At 38.0% G+C, this 15,675-nt stretch overlaps 1 protein-coding gene across 5 annotated transcripts in view; it reads right to left on the minus strand.

The window, feature by feature from the left end:
* AFF2 (ALF transcription elongation factor 2) overlaps window positions 1-15,675 on the minus strand; it is a 334,068-nt gene that overhangs the window by 82,988 nt on the left and 235,405 nt on the right. For all 5 annotated transcript variants that reach the window (XM_079319011.1, XM_079319010.1, XM_079319012.1 and 2 more), the window contains exon 8: window positions 14,109-14,160. In XM_079319011.1, the coding sequence (XP_079175137.1) occupies window positions 14,109-14,160 (52 nt within the window). The remainder of the gene's footprint in view (window positions 1-14,108; window positions 14,161-15,675) is intronic.

Here is a 15,675-nt window from a genome sequence, read left to right on the forward strand (position 1 = left end):
AGCTAGAGTTCTACCACTCTGGAGAATTTCTCCTGGTGTTTGCAGAATAAGGCTGCAGTAGGTTTACATGGAGAAAGTGGTCAGATGGTTGGAAAGATTACAAGCACAGAGAGTGGCAAAAGGCAGAATTAAGGCAACTGATCCATAAACCCATTATAGAAAGGACAGTTTTAGTGCCTGATTACCTGCAGAGGTATTTTTACAAAACTTGCCGACATTTAGGAGAAGGGTTATGGTGAAGAACCTTAACCTCTGATACACTTACAGGGAAATAAAATGGTTCCTACATAAGAAGTGTGAGTATTAGTGGATCAGAGAAATGCTCATATAAGTCCTTGAGAAATTAAATCCTTTATTAAAACTAATGAACTTTTGAAACCTCTGGGATCTGCACAAGTGGGATCCAAATTTGCAGAATTAATTTTCCCTTGGGCTCTATGATGGGGCTAGTTTTTCAAAATATCCAGTGTTTAGGCACTTTTGCCTCCCATCATAGCAAAGATAATATCTGTGTTTAAATCCATGGAAAGCCCTAACAATGAATTTAAAATTTGGGAGAAAGAGTGAGAGCCTGTGAGAGCTTGGATAATGTAATAGCAATCCTCTGGGCTGACTCTCAACTTGCAAAGAAAAGTGTTTTTGTTTCATTTGGATTATATTTTGCATCTAAAGAATAAATCAATGAATGCATGATAGGAATCAACTATACTAATTGTACAGTAGGGGTGCTAAATAAAACACTTAAATAAAACACCTCAGTAATGCTCAACTTCAGATTGCACAAGTAATTGAGAAAAACCCACGCCTAATTGTGCCTTCTCAAATAAGCTTATGATGAAATGGAGTCCTTGCCTCAAAAGTGAGATAATGTGATTGTGTCTCTTTCCAATAGTTCTCTCCTAAATCTTCCTTTTTCAGTGGCCATATGCTAATGCAGAGTCAGAAGCATGCTATTAAGAAACTTTCTAAGTAATAAACTACACGTAACAACACACAAATGCTCCATTTTAAATGAACTGAAACACCATCAAAAATAGCATTTCAGTTTCCCAAGCTTCCCACTAAAAGCCAAGTTTCAGTCCCATTCTGCAGGAAACTAAAATTATTTTTAAAACTCATAAACATTCTTCCACAATGTCAGATTTATTTTTTTTTACTGTAGAGTGGTATTTTCCTTGAATCTTCTATATACCAAATAGCTGGACTATAACAATTCTGAGTTCAAGCATGTGAAACATGCATCTAGATCAAGGTTTTCTCCTGAATTATTTAAAAATCACTACAGAAAAAGGTATCAAGATATAGATAAAGCAAGAGAAAACAGCAGAGAGGAGTGTATCTAGGATCACAGGTAAATTATGATATTGCAGTTGACTTAATATAAAGTACAGCAGAATAAATTCTGGAGAGCACATGCATGACAATGTGAGCTAAACTGTTTACATGAAAGATTAAAAAGATTAAGATATTTCATAGCGTGAGAACTGGCAATGTCAAAGTCACAGAATACCAAAGAGCAGAGTCTAAACTGCATGTTTGATTTTTGACCACTTAGCTATGTCCATCACAACCATTTACCCTGAAAGAAATGTAGTAGCTTCAGGAAAAAAGAATTATAGATACATTTCGTTTTCTTGGACCTGAACGTTCTAGCACATATCTTTCCTAGATTTTTACATGGAGAATTTCCACTTTTTTTTTCCCCTTTGTTACCAGAAACAGGCACTTTTCTAACTCTTAAGAAAAGGCACACGCTGGAGGAACAGTGTCCTTCATACACATGCTTACTTATACAAAACTGAAAAACCACTGCAAGTGTTGGGTTAATCTACACGCCAGCCCAGTTTAATGCTGGATCATCAGGCAACTGCTCATTTCCTATTACAAAGGATTCACTTTGAGTGGGATCACAGTGATGTTAGACGCAGCAGAAAATATGTCAGGGATTTTGCCTGAGAAAGAAACACAGGATCTGTCCTTCTGCTTTTATTTGTCTTGTAGGAGTTGCTCATTCATTTTTCAAAGTGTATTTGTTGCAATATGAGCATGCCCAGTGGCAGAAGATAATGGGAGGCAAAATCAAAGTGACATTGAGTAACTCTACACATTAAGCTTTGATGCATAAACATATTGTTTGAAAATATTTGGTGTGCAGCTGGTCTATCAATTAAAGCTAATTATTTTTCTCTGATCAGGAAGAATGCAATCTTGTTTTAGGCAGGTTTCTTTGAAATGTGCGTCTTTTATATGACTTCATTATAGGAAAAGACTTCTTCCAAATTACTTCTTTTCTCGGCTGCTTAGCTATTGACTCAAATTTTCTGTGTTGAGTAGCTCTCTCTGCTTTGATAATTAACTTTTGATCATTACTGAATTTAGCAGCTCTAGTCAGATGTGTTCGTAGCCATCCTCCTCAACTATTTCAGTGTTCATCGTCTTTAATCTTTGAACAAAATGATCTCATTGAGCCTCCATCAACCTCGCTGCTCAGTTAATAATTCCTGGTTCTCATCTTCATGACTGAGTTTGATTTGTTTTAGACTTGATGTAAGCTTTTGATTATTAATTTAAGATATTTCAAAGACAAACATGTTTTAAGAGTTATTTCTTTATCTTAAATTCCTAGGCCTTTACAAGTAAGAAACTGATTTTAACTTCACAATGACTCCTAAACTTCATGTATTAACAGTACTAGCTAGAAGCAGAACAGGTGGAAGGTCCCTAAACCCCCATATATGTGCCCTGAGTGACAGATGCTGCTGCCAAAGACTGAAATGAAATTGGACTGGTATAATGTAATATTCAATGGGTGTTAGGAGAATTACATCATGGGACCTTTGCTAATTTTGAGCTTGAAAACATGCATTAAAATAATTTAGGATGATTAGAAAATGGAAGTCAGAGTGAACCAGACAATCATTCCACTTTAATTTGTAATTTTCTTCTGATTTTTTTTTAAACAATCACGGTCTCTCAATAATTGTGCTTCTGTTCCCTAAGACCTTATTTCAACAGCTGACTCCAGTATTGAATAAGAAGGAAGAAGATGAGAAATGTGTGAAAAGCAGTAAGACACAGAGGCTTATCCATCAGAAATTCTTGCCCAGAGAGGTCTTACCCTGATTCTTGAAGCTGTGAATGACTCCTACCTCTACACCTGATTTTGGTGCTAATTGTTTTACCATTAGCTGAAGAGGCACCTGCACCGTGCTCTACTTGTTCTGTAGTGTGGATTTACCCATAAACTTACTTTGTTGGAAGGCATGTAATTATTCCATAAAAGATTAAACATGGGAATAAGCACAAACTACTAGATTGTGAACAAGGACTGCAGAACGTGAAAATGATGGTTTTATTCATCACTATCAACTACCTGACTGGCATTGGGATTGAATGAACCAGAAAAAGCATTCCAGTCACTACAAATTTCCTACATCACAAATGAGAGATGAATGAACTGACAAGAAGATGGCTCAAAAATAACCAAGTAAAATAGCTGGCATTTGCAAAATGCAAATTATATTTTTGGTGAAGTGCTACAGAAAAAGTGTCTGCTATCCAAAGAAAATATGTATTTTCCATTGCATAACTGATAATCCAGAATTTTCATTGGAAACTATTTGATTTTGAGAAAGTGAGGTTAGACAAAAATTTTTCCCAAGAATGCCCCCTCAGCTTCTTGATTCAGAAACACTGGTGAGCCAGCTAAGAAGACAATTGCTGAGCCTCAAAGTATCTCTTAGGGTGAGACAGATGACACTTCATGTCATCAAATGTGTTGGCAGAGGAAGGCAGGCCTTCATGCTCAAACTTCTCCCCTTTTTCCATGCAACTCTAACTCAGGTTTATTTCCCAGTTTCTAACCAGCTCTGTCTGCTTGGGTGAATAGCCAAGTGACTAAATAAGTTTACAACCCACCACACTCTTCTCCTGTGCTGTAGGTATAGGAGAGACTCCTCAGAGACTCAATTCAACAGTACAGTAAAAACACTTTCCACATTAGTTAAGTTTTATATATATAGTTTATATCTTCTCCTAGATTGTAATTTGTTTTGGAAGGTATATCATGCCATTCATACAGAATGCCTTCTCTATGATCCTAAGTAATCAACTGAGAACCACAACTCATGGACTGTGCTGTGCTCTGATTCTCTGATGATACAGTTGGTGCTAAATACAGTTGGATTTCCTCTGGAGGAGGAAAACATTGTGCACAGCAAATAAACCATCCAGAACTGTGCTGGGAATCAGAAAGCCAAAACCCAAAGTCTGAAGGCACGTGTATGCTTAAATATGTGTTGTATTCCATACTTTTTTCTTCTTTACTTCATTGGTTTCTTTCCCTACCTGTCCCCTAATGTCAACAGAGGAGATTCTATTTCTTTCTTGCTTATTGGCTTTGACATGAAGTTGGCAACCTTGCATTTGAGATTGTGTGTGTGATGTTTCCAGTGAGTCTCACCTGGAGGACAAAAAGCCCAATGTTACTGTAACTAGGACCAAAAACAATGGAGAAGATACTCCCCTCCTCATGTCACAGTTTTAAAAATTAGTATTTTTCATTTAGGATTCAAATGTATGGGATGGATTAACCAAAACCCATTTTTTGTAATATGAAGTCACCAAGCATGTGATATCTGCAAATCAGAATGGTTCACTGAGCCCTTGTAGTGTATGAACCACAGAGAGTTCTCTGTCATTGCTTTCAGCAATGCAGTAACCTTCACAGAGAGATGCTCAGGAATACTTGAAATATTGCAAATTTCATTTCAATTTTGGGTAAAACAAAACAAAACAAATAACCAAATCTAAAGCAGTCTGTCTATGGATTAGGAGTCACCTTCATCCCTGATGACATGAACTGCTTTTAACTGAGCAACAACACAGATATATTTGGGCTTCTATCAGCATTTTTTTCCAAAACCCTGTTTCCCATTTGCTTAATGGTGTAAATCAAACTAAGAAAGTGTGCAATAACAAATGTGGCCACTTTCAATTCTTGAAGAACTATTCTATATTTTTTTTTAAACAGAGAAAAGAGATATACACACACTGAGTGCACACTGAAGAGTGCTTGTCTGTTTGTGCAGAGGTATCTGAGCTGGTTTTAAATTAGCCAGTGTGGACACTGTGAACTTGTTGCTTTTACCACTCAGGTATCAGTTTACTCAATGTCTTTGGTGAACTTTACAATAGAAATTGTTACAGCTACCTGTCAGTGATTTGCCTGCTGCAAAGATAACTCACATAACATGCTTGCTTAAGACTTCAGTACTACTGTACCTTAACAAAAGAGTCTTGAAACAGTGTATTCCTGTCCCATAAAAAATCCTCTTCATGAGAAGCCACTATTTGTACTAATTTTGAGTCCTCAATCCGACAAAGGAGAAATTGTAACATGACATTACAAATTCTACTTATTCTGCTTTTGCAGTCCTATCAACCATTGTAACCTACTCTACACAACTCTGCCTTGTCAGGGGAGTTGGACTTGATGATCTCCTGAGATCCCTTCCAACCCTGGAATTCTGTGATTGTCAAGTTAATTCAAAAATGCTAACCAATGTCTCATAAAACCTAGTAGATTTAGTGTTCTGACAGTACTGACTGTGGTAGAGAATGGCACTCTGTCTAGAGCTAGACCTCATTTTTCATAAGAATTGTTTTATTTGTAAAACAACTATACATCTCTGGTGACAGAAATTCAGAAAACTGTACTGAATGGTCCATTTTTAAGAAAAAAGATCCACATTGAAATTGTGGTTTGAAATATCCTTTCCTGGAAATGAATTTGTTACAAATTGATCACAAATGACCAAGGCTTAGCAATTGTGAAAATATAAAAGATCTATTGGTAACTAAAACTCAGTATTTGTTTTGTCTTATTTACTGAAGATTTTTCTAAAATACGTGTTTGGTTCAACCCTTCAGAAGGCTACCAAATAACTAAAAAATCCATTTCTTGCTGAGTTTACTCCATAGCTGTACTTCATCATATTAATCATGATTAAAAAATTGAAGAGGCAGAAGAAAGAGAAAAGGTGTAGAATCCTTTATAAGAGAAACAAAAAGTTTTCCCCAAACTTCCTTCTAGGAGTAAGTAGCAAAAGAATATTCTTTGTTTCAAAGAATATCCTGTGATCTTACTGTCAGATGCAGTCAGTCACCACAATCTGTGTTATGTTCAGTTTCCCAGTTCTGGCAAGACAACTATCTTTAGTAACCCTGAAACTTATCTCAAGAGTGCTGATATTTTGTGATCTTATTATTAAAGTCTCTCTGTATGAGGTGTAGTTTCAGAGTGCAGTGCCTGATTGTTACTTCTGCAATGTTCACTTGCTCTGCCACAATGGACAGGCAGACATCAAGATGCAGTCCCTTGTACCCCTGCTCATTTGCAGCTTATGCCCTTAAGTTTTCCTTTCTGATAAAGGCCTTCATTTCATTTCATTGGGAATTCAACCTATCCCTAGTCTTCTCCCTAATTTAAGTAAATGAATAGTTCTCTAGACTTGAGAATCTAAAGGGCAGTCACGGAGTACCAGCAGTGACAGTGAATTGATGTTGCTACTGTTCATGCTGCCCATTTATTTCCTGTGCATAAAGACTATGAGGATTTTAATTTATATTGAACATTACATCTATACTGAATGTTAAATGTATTACAAGCAGACAGCAGAGACAACATAAGTAAACACACATGAAATAACTCTGCTGACCTTGGTCTGGTTTAGTACATTGCTCAATTTAGCCAATTACTAAATTGCACATTTCCAAAAATTAGGCTTAATAGTATTGCCAAGAAATTGGAAACTTTGAAAAGCAGGCACACTCTCCACCCTGCTCAAATCAGAGCACCCTGCTATAATCAACTGTACTGTCACACTGTGATCCTGACCTGTCCCTGTGTGCAGGGAAATCTGTTCTGGGAAGATTCATCCTGCCAACACAAAACCAAGCACCTACAACCCCAGCAAACCTTCATCTGCAGGGGCAGATGAATTCATCCTAAGAAATATTAAGGTGTGTGTTTAGCTTTCATTACTGTTCTCTTTCTGGAATACCTCCAGGAGAGATCAACTTCCCCTTTTCTCCTTAATTCTGGCTGACAGAGGCTAATTACTGGATTTATCACGCTCTTTCCAGCACCCTCTTTAAGCTTTTTCTGACACCTATGAGACCCTCTTCCAGCCTTTTGCAACTCTCCCTGTCTAAAAGCCAGCACTAGCACTATTCTCTATTGGTGTAAAAAACTCCCAGGAATTCAGATTTTGAAGTTCATACACAGTTGCTTATGCTTTTACAGAAGAGCAATGCTGCAGGATGGCCAGTGTAAGAAAACCAGACACTTCCTTCACCAGAATTCTTCATGAGACATTCATGATAAAAATCCCACTCTCCTTCTGAGGAGAAAAGGGAGATAAATGTGTCCTATGTGGTCAGATTATTGAGTGCTGAGCACAGAGATGGTCTGCAGTTATCACAGATTTCAGATTTATTTTACAGGAAGTGTGGCCAAGGCTGGCTTTTCTCTTAGCGACAACAAGGATGGGGTTGATCAATTCTCTCACCTGCTGCTGCCTCTGCTTTGCTGCCAAAACACTACAGGGCTTTTGCCTAAGCAGCATACATAGAAAGAGGTTCTGGTGAAATATATTTTACTCATGCTTATAATAAAGACTCTTTTACAAAAAATTCTGTGTACAACCATGCACATGCACACAGAGTACATGGCCCATCCTGTGGACTGAAGGCCTCATGTCCCTCTGCCAACCCAAAAAGGCTGGCAGATCTCCAGCATCAGGTTCTTATGGCTGTACTGAGGAACTACTCTGTTTGTACTGACAGAGGCATCAGGGGTTCTAAAGCTTCTCTCTCATGTGCATGATGACTTATAGTGTGGCTGACAGAGCTTGGTTGCTTCAAGCTGGTGGCAGCCCCTGTTAGAATGCTGGGAGGTGATGGAGTGCCTGACCACTTCTGGGGAAGAGAGGAGAAGGCTTCTTCAAGAAGTATCATGTAAAACTTTTCACTGACCTGCCAGTGTCAAACCATGGAAACACTTGGAAAAGGTGAAGCAGTGGGAGGGATGGAGTTCCTCCAGCTCCTGTGCTGCTCTGGACAGATGCTGACCCAGAGTCCAGGCTAGAGCACAGCTGCAAGCTGCAGGGGCAAAGTTCTTCCTGATCTGTACTCCTGTGCACTCTACAGCAACCAATTTTCCTGAGGGTTGTATTAATTCCTTTCCTCACTGATGGAATAATCCACAGTAACAACATGTGTGAAAAAAATTGCATGTGATTCTGTGAATTTGAACAAGTTAAAAGCTTTTGATATAACTGTGTGTTTCAGTGGTATGCTATGCTTTTTGCAGAAAGCTCAGCCCAGATTTCAGGGTGGCTACTGAAAGGTTCTGCTGATAATAAACAAATTATATTAACCTACATCATTACCATGTGCATTATAACCTTAGAAATGTCAGTCATCACATCTCTTAGTACCAAAGATTTGCCTAACAGAAGCTGGAGTATTAACTTACACAGTTGGTATACTGTTGTTTCAACCACTACTGTGCACAATAAAATAATTTGAATAACAATTTAAAATGGACCAAGGTAGCAAGAAGGAACATGTATTAATGAAAGGATTTTTCATGGTTAGAGATTGATAAGGTTAGAGAATTAGGAGACTGTATTATCCTAATAGCTTCTATTTCCATTAATGGCTTAATGAAAACATTTCCATACAACTATAAAGCATGACTGCAAATCTTAAACACTGGAATGTGTATTCTTTATCAAACACACACTGCTGTGGCTACAACTGATGCTGCACCACTCTGAGATTTCAATGGAACCCAATGACAGATAAACTGTTTACGTTAAAAGACTTTATCAAAGTTATTTTGCACCTAGTTTCATCCTAATCCATCTGATTTTTCTATAGCTTTGACAAGATGACCTCTCTCACTGTGTGTGCAGTATTGATGTCATTACTGAAGAGCTGTTCTTCAGCTTTTCTGCTGATAACAAAGTAAATGGAAATGTGGAGAAACCTTGGGGAGGTAAACAGCTTGTTCAGGATCCAGCTAAAAATGGGAAAAATACAACAGGTAAGGATATCTATTGTTACAAGGAAAGTAATCACTGTTGCACTTTAAAAAGTGTTTACATAATATTATGAAGGTGTATTATGTCTTAGAACTTCATAAAATAAAAAAAAATTAAGTTGAATAAAGGCATTGAAAGCTCATCATATAGTATAAGAATTCTTTTAAGACTCAGCAAAAAAGTAAAATATTTTGAATTTAATTACCTCTTACTAATCTAGCAAAAAAGAATTATGTTTATGTATAATACAAACAATAGACCAGAGCCATGGATTACATCCATGTCTTGTGTTTCTAGGGTTATCAGAAAAGTGGCAATCACTAAGAGGAGAAGAAAAAAAATATCAAGTAGAAAAGAAAAACATTTTATTGATTTGCTCTGCCAAAACCACTATATACATGAAATACTGATAATGGAGCAGGTCTGTAACTAGTATAAAAGTTTCTTTGGTTCAAAAACACACAGAACACTAGCAATGGGCTTTAAATTAAGTACACATTTAAAAGGTTAACAGGACTATTCCTTAGGCAAAAGAACAAAAAGGAGCTGGTTAAAGAAAATTGGGTACACCACAGCTACTTAAAATAATGTATCCAGGCACAATTCATTTGGATGCCTTTGAGCTCAAAGCTTGTTTGAATTATACAGAGGTGTTCTACAGAACAAAAATACTAACCTGTGTTTTATCTAAGCTCTTTCAGCTGAACTGAGCTACTAATTAAAAATCTTCACTATTCTTCCTAATTTCTGATGTATTTTTTTAACAGAGTAATAAAGCCATCTAAAAAGCTGTGCCCTTCCTCAGAGAAGAGTGTTAATATCAGCATTTCTGAAATGCCTTGTCATCTCCTGGTTTTACTAACAGCATGTCTGTCATATGCCTTGATTATACCTCTTGTAGCCCGTGTGAACATCCTGTGCCACACTGAATGCAATACTGGTGCATACACCAATGTTCCTCTCAGTGACAACACCACAAGGGTTCACAATCCAGGCAATGCTTACATGTAACAGTACCTCTCAAATAATACATTAAACAGTTTTGTACCCAATATTATAAATATATGACATAAAAATCTATTGGGTTGGTCAGTGTACATATTAAAAACCATTCAAGTAGGTCAAATTGTGGATAACTTAAAACTTCAGAGAAAGCAATTTTAATAAAACTGTCAATACAATTTTCTTTGTAAAAACATTTGACACTGATTATGCTGCTTATATTGAAAGAGAAACACAAGGTCTATATCTTTAGATCCTTTATTGAACTGTGAGCACAGCATCAATAGCTGCTTCTCAGCTGTAAATGAAAATTGATTCCAGATCTAACACATCGTTCTCGTGTATCTTTAATCCCCAATCACCCACAATGAGATGTAAGAACCAGCATTTTGTCTATGGGACAAAGCATGTGTCACATGGCCAGCACTGGAGGCACTGTGGTTGTGTTTACATGTGTAAGATGCAGGTGGGTAAATGCAGAATCATCTCAGTGTAAGGGCCAGAACAGGAGCTGGCAGCTGGGGTGGAATCATTGTAACTTGCCTCAGGCTCTACTGCAATGACCCACACAAAGGTTACAGATCCACAACCTGAAGGCACCTGCAATGAACACACCTCACTGGACCGCCTGCAGGTCACAGCCCAAAGATTTTCACTCAAAAATTTCTGCATCAGGCCCACAGCTTGATGAAAGCTAAAACAAAAAGAACCCACAGAGTTTCCATGCAATTTGCAGCAGTTTGGCACTAGGAGTTTGACTTTGCAGTCAACTCTCTCTCACTGAAGCCTCTTAAGCCCTCTGGGATGAAATTGAAGTGTACAGTCTCAAACATAATTTTCTTAGTGATATGTGGCTAGGCCATCACCATGTATGCCTTAACCAAAATAAACATAACACTTACATCAAGAAGGGTTCTCCAAATCATGTTTATAACTTTCAGGAGCAATTTGTAGTTTTTCAAAATTCTGTTTGAAAATGGAATGCCAAAGCTGTGCTGCAAGATCAGTAACAGCCTTGCTGATGCTATCTATAGAATAAATACTTTCCACTGAATTCAACCTGGTAGTTCCTATCCTATCCAGAAATGAAGCACAACTTTTCAGTTACATGACTGACTGGAGCTATTGTGGTTGTGCTCCTTCACAGCAGTGAGGAGAAAAGAAAGGAGATCTGTAACACCTGAAATAGCATAAGTCCCACAGATCCCTGAGTAAATGCAATAGAGTTCATAAATAAGGGTGCACATTTCTAGGAGTGAGGGAGGAAAACAGAAGAGCTTTGTGTCTTGCAGCCAAGTTTCTAACAATCTTAAACCTTGACAAATGGACTACTGCTAGTCTCAGAACAAGGGTTGGTAGATCAAACTCTCCCCACATACTACAGACTTTCACTAAAAGTTGATATCCAAGTACATTTATGGATCAGTGTCAGTACTGTCCTGTAAAAATTGAAGGGTCCAAGCAATTCTCAAAGGACAAATCCTAGGGGTCCCTGCTGGCCACTGTTACCAAAGAATTTTAATTTCCTTAAAATTAGAGTAAAAATAAAGAAAACACACTTCATTTTTAATACTGTGTTTGGGTTTTTTGAATAAAAGTGAATAAATGCCAGTTCCTGCTTCACATTGGCTGCAGGCTTATAGCAGAAAAAAAAATCATAAAGACTATAAAGACAATTATTCCATTTCCTTATAGAAATGCTGCATAAATGGCTAGAATGGTTTTGAGCTGGGAGTTTTAATATTTTCTCTCCCTGCCAGAATGAGCACATGTACACCTGAATAACAAAGGTATTTGACTGCAAAATATTTATGTTGAAAAAGCCCTTGAAGTTACTTTTTTGTTGTTTATGTATCTGACCAGTGGACCAGATCAACCTTTCTTCCAATTTCCAATCCCCTCTCCTCACAGAGATGTGGCAGAGGCAGCTGAACTGTAATGAATGAGGGATGCAGCAGTCCTGCTGCTCAGCATTGCCAAATATATAAAGGCAGACACAGTCTTTAACTTAGGAAACTTAAAAAGCTGTGAGCTGTATAATTTTGTCTATTCCCTATTTGAAATACAAATAGAAGAGATGCAGCTACACATATGTGAGGTACACAGGAAAGCTAAAGGTTCCCTCGAAGTGCAGGGCATTTAAGAAATGTTCTCAGTGTGCTTATGTCCAGTTACTTTAATTGGAATCCCTAAGGATGCAGGTCAGTTAATAGATGACACCAAATTGGATGGTCAGTGGTGGGCTTGGCAGTGCTCAGTTAAGAGTTGGACTTGATGATCTTAGAAGATACTTTTTAACTGAAATGACTGTATGAAAAAAAAATTGTAAATTAGTACCAAATTTTGAGAAACTACATGAATGGTCCCTATGGTGCTGTCTTGTTTGTCTGCAGCCTATGCTGGGAATGCATCACACGAGGTGGTTTGGAGCAGTGTGGGGCTCCTGCAGTGTGGACACTTCACTGACACGATGCTGCCCTGGTCAGAGGCAGGTCCCACAGGGTCAGCAGTGAGGGCTCCAGAGCTGTCAGAACCCCCCTGTGCACTGTGTTCTCTCCTGCTTGGGATTAACATCACAGATGACATCTGCTCAAGGCAGTGAGGGCTTTTCATCTGATGTCAGCAAACACTGGTCCAAGCATTTGCTTCTTCATTCACCAGTGATAAGGAATTTCATCCTAGCAGTATAAACTGTGAATTCAGAACTCTGTAAACTCTACTTAAGTCACCAGAAAACTATTACTGTAAGAAAGCAGCAGCAATTGCTACCTGACAATGTATTTCCATTTTTGTATTTTAGGCATCTCAGGATCACAATGTCATTTTACAGGACCATTTGGGGAAATCTGCAAACCTGATGGTGTCATAAGTCACCATGTTTGCACAACACTGCATTGCACAAGTACAGGATTTTGACCCTTTGTCTTCAAAAGACAGTGTAAGTCCTGCCAGTGCTAAAAAATACTGACTTGTATGACTAAGGGGTCAACTTTTACCAGAAGGTAAATCTTTCCTGGCATGACCTAAAGGATGGATGAGGTAGGCTGAAGGAGAACATTTAGGCGATTTAAAAATTAGTAAGAAAAAACGATTGGCCTATAATTAACATTTCCCAGACTGAACAGATGATCTTATGCTGAATTATAGCATTACCTTCCTCTCTATTGCAGATGTCTAAACGTTTCAGTCTATTGCATATATAAAGTAAAATGAAGGATGAATTTAACACGGAGTTTTGTTTTTTTTTTTTCTGATAAGCATGTTGAGAACATGAATTTCACCAGCCTTCTTTCCCAGCATTATCCATAAATATTTATAAGATGGGAAGGATAGGGAATGACATGAGCCAGTTTTCTGAAAATGATTCTTCATTAACATCCCAAGTATGTGGAGAAACTTTCAGTATTGATTTAGAGCTACATGCTGAGGGCTTTCCCTTTAACAAATGGGAGTTACTGGATTACTCTGGACTCTCAGCCTTTAGTCTCTGACTGGAAAAAAAACTTACAGACCAAATTTTCTTGTCTGTGCTTGTATAAATGGACTGCAAAGTGCAAACAAACTCTGTAGTTGTGTTGGTGCTCTTATGTGGTGCTTTTACACACACTGCCAAAAAGCTCATCAATTCAGAAAATGGGTGCAAAGCAAGAGGAGGCTGTTCCACAGTTAGCTTGGTACAGTGCAGGACAGAGATTCAGAACAAATTAGCTGTTCCTGGGTGATGTTCTGTGTGGTCTCTAATTCAAAGGTTAGTAAGGAATATTTTGGTTTAGTTTAGTCCACTTCACAAAGTTAACCAGCAAAACTGAAATACATTGCCGTTTGAAAGTGTTTCCTCTAATGAGAAGGAAATAAACAAGGTTTAAACTAATGGATTCTGCAGCCCACCAAAATGCTTTTCATGCAAATAGAGTAAGTTAACACACAAACAGATCCAACCAATGAAATAACTTTGTCAGTTTAAATGGTCTATGCACTTGTATTAGATGTATTTACCTGTTCATTGTCATCTTCATCACTGCTGAGTTTTAGATCATCCTCAAGCATTCTGAAAAAAGAGAGAAACAATACAGAATTACATTTAATGCATTAACTTTATGCACAATGGACAAAATCTACACCTCAACAAAGTCAAAGAAGAAACTCTTCCAATTCAACAGCAAAATCAGACCTGAGGTAAGTAAACTGATGAATAATCCACATATTAGTGCTTCTTTGTGATTCTAGAGAAGAACAAACCACTTTCAGACTCATCCATCATGAAGTTTTGTAGTCAGCTGCTCTTTCATGTCCTCTTTTATTTCCACATTGTCTCACAGGGATTAGTCCATATACACCTACATGTGTTTCTAAACCAGAAGAGAAATTCAGCTCTGAGGCTGCTAAAAAATTGAGAAAAAGTAATCAATTTTCAGTCTGGGGCACCAATTTCCTTTCTGTTAATCCTTTCTCAATCCCCTCTTTATCAAACTGAGAATGCAAAGTAGAAAATAGCAAGAAGAGGAGATGCTTGTCTGAGGTTTGATGGGCCTCATAGTTGTTAATGTCTAAAGGCAGAGCAAACATTTTCCAAGCTGGGAACCTGCCAGTTCATACCACCATTTTTATTTATTAATTCTTTAATACATGGAAATCTCACGGGCCTGTGCCCTGCTCTTGGTTAAAGGGGAAGGAAGCTCCTAAAAGATATGGCTGTCCCTATCCCTCCTTCCCTTCCTTTGGCAAAACAAACAGTTCAATTGCAATTTACTGTATTAACACTCATATGACTTCTTTTAATCCAAAATCTGGGTATGGGAAAAACATGGGGTAAGAAACTATGTTATGTGCTGTTACAGAGATAGAAAAGGTCTCTTATTTGGGGATCTGTCTACCTAGAGAGATGAGCAGGCAGGGCTTTTTTGTTTGAAGACCACCAGTAAGTCATGGAAGCCTCCTGACACATGGAATTTTAAAGAGGGAACAATAATCCCAATGTAGAAATTTTAGAACATTTGAAGCCCTGATGGTGCCCTTAAAAAGTGAAGGGGATCTTTAAACTGGTTTGCAAGTCATCTGTCTTTCAGTGACCTCTCTTGTCAGGCAACTCAGTGGTTATAGTGTATCTGGACACACAACTACCAGTCATTAGCATCCTGATAAATGGCTGATGCCTCCCTATAATACGTGAATCCATAAAAGCAAAACTGCAGCATGGATTTAAAAAAAAAAAAAAATTTCTCTAAGTTAGTATTTTTGGGGCGTTGATCTTGTCTGGATGCCAGGTGCCCACCAAAGCTGCTCTACCTCTCCTCTCTTCATATGGACAGGAGAGAGAAAATGCAACAGAAGGCTTGTGGGTCAAGAAAAGGACAGGGAGGGATCACTCAGCAATTACTGTTATGGGCAAAACACTTGATTTGGGGAAATCGATTAGAAGTACAGTCAATGAAATCATAGTAGGACAATGAAAAATAAAACCAAATTATAAAAAACCTTTCCCCACCCCTTCCCTTCTTCCTGGGCTGGTCTTCACTGACAATTTTCTCTGCCTCCCCTCTCACAGTGGTGCAGGGGGATGGGG

Source organism: Erithacus rubecula (genome assembly GCF_903797595.1).
Source record: "Erithacus rubecula genome assembly, chromosome: 15".
Taxonomy (NCBI): domain Eukaryota; kingdom Metazoa; phylum Chordata; class Aves; order Passeriformes; family Muscicapidae; genus Erithacus; species Erithacus rubecula.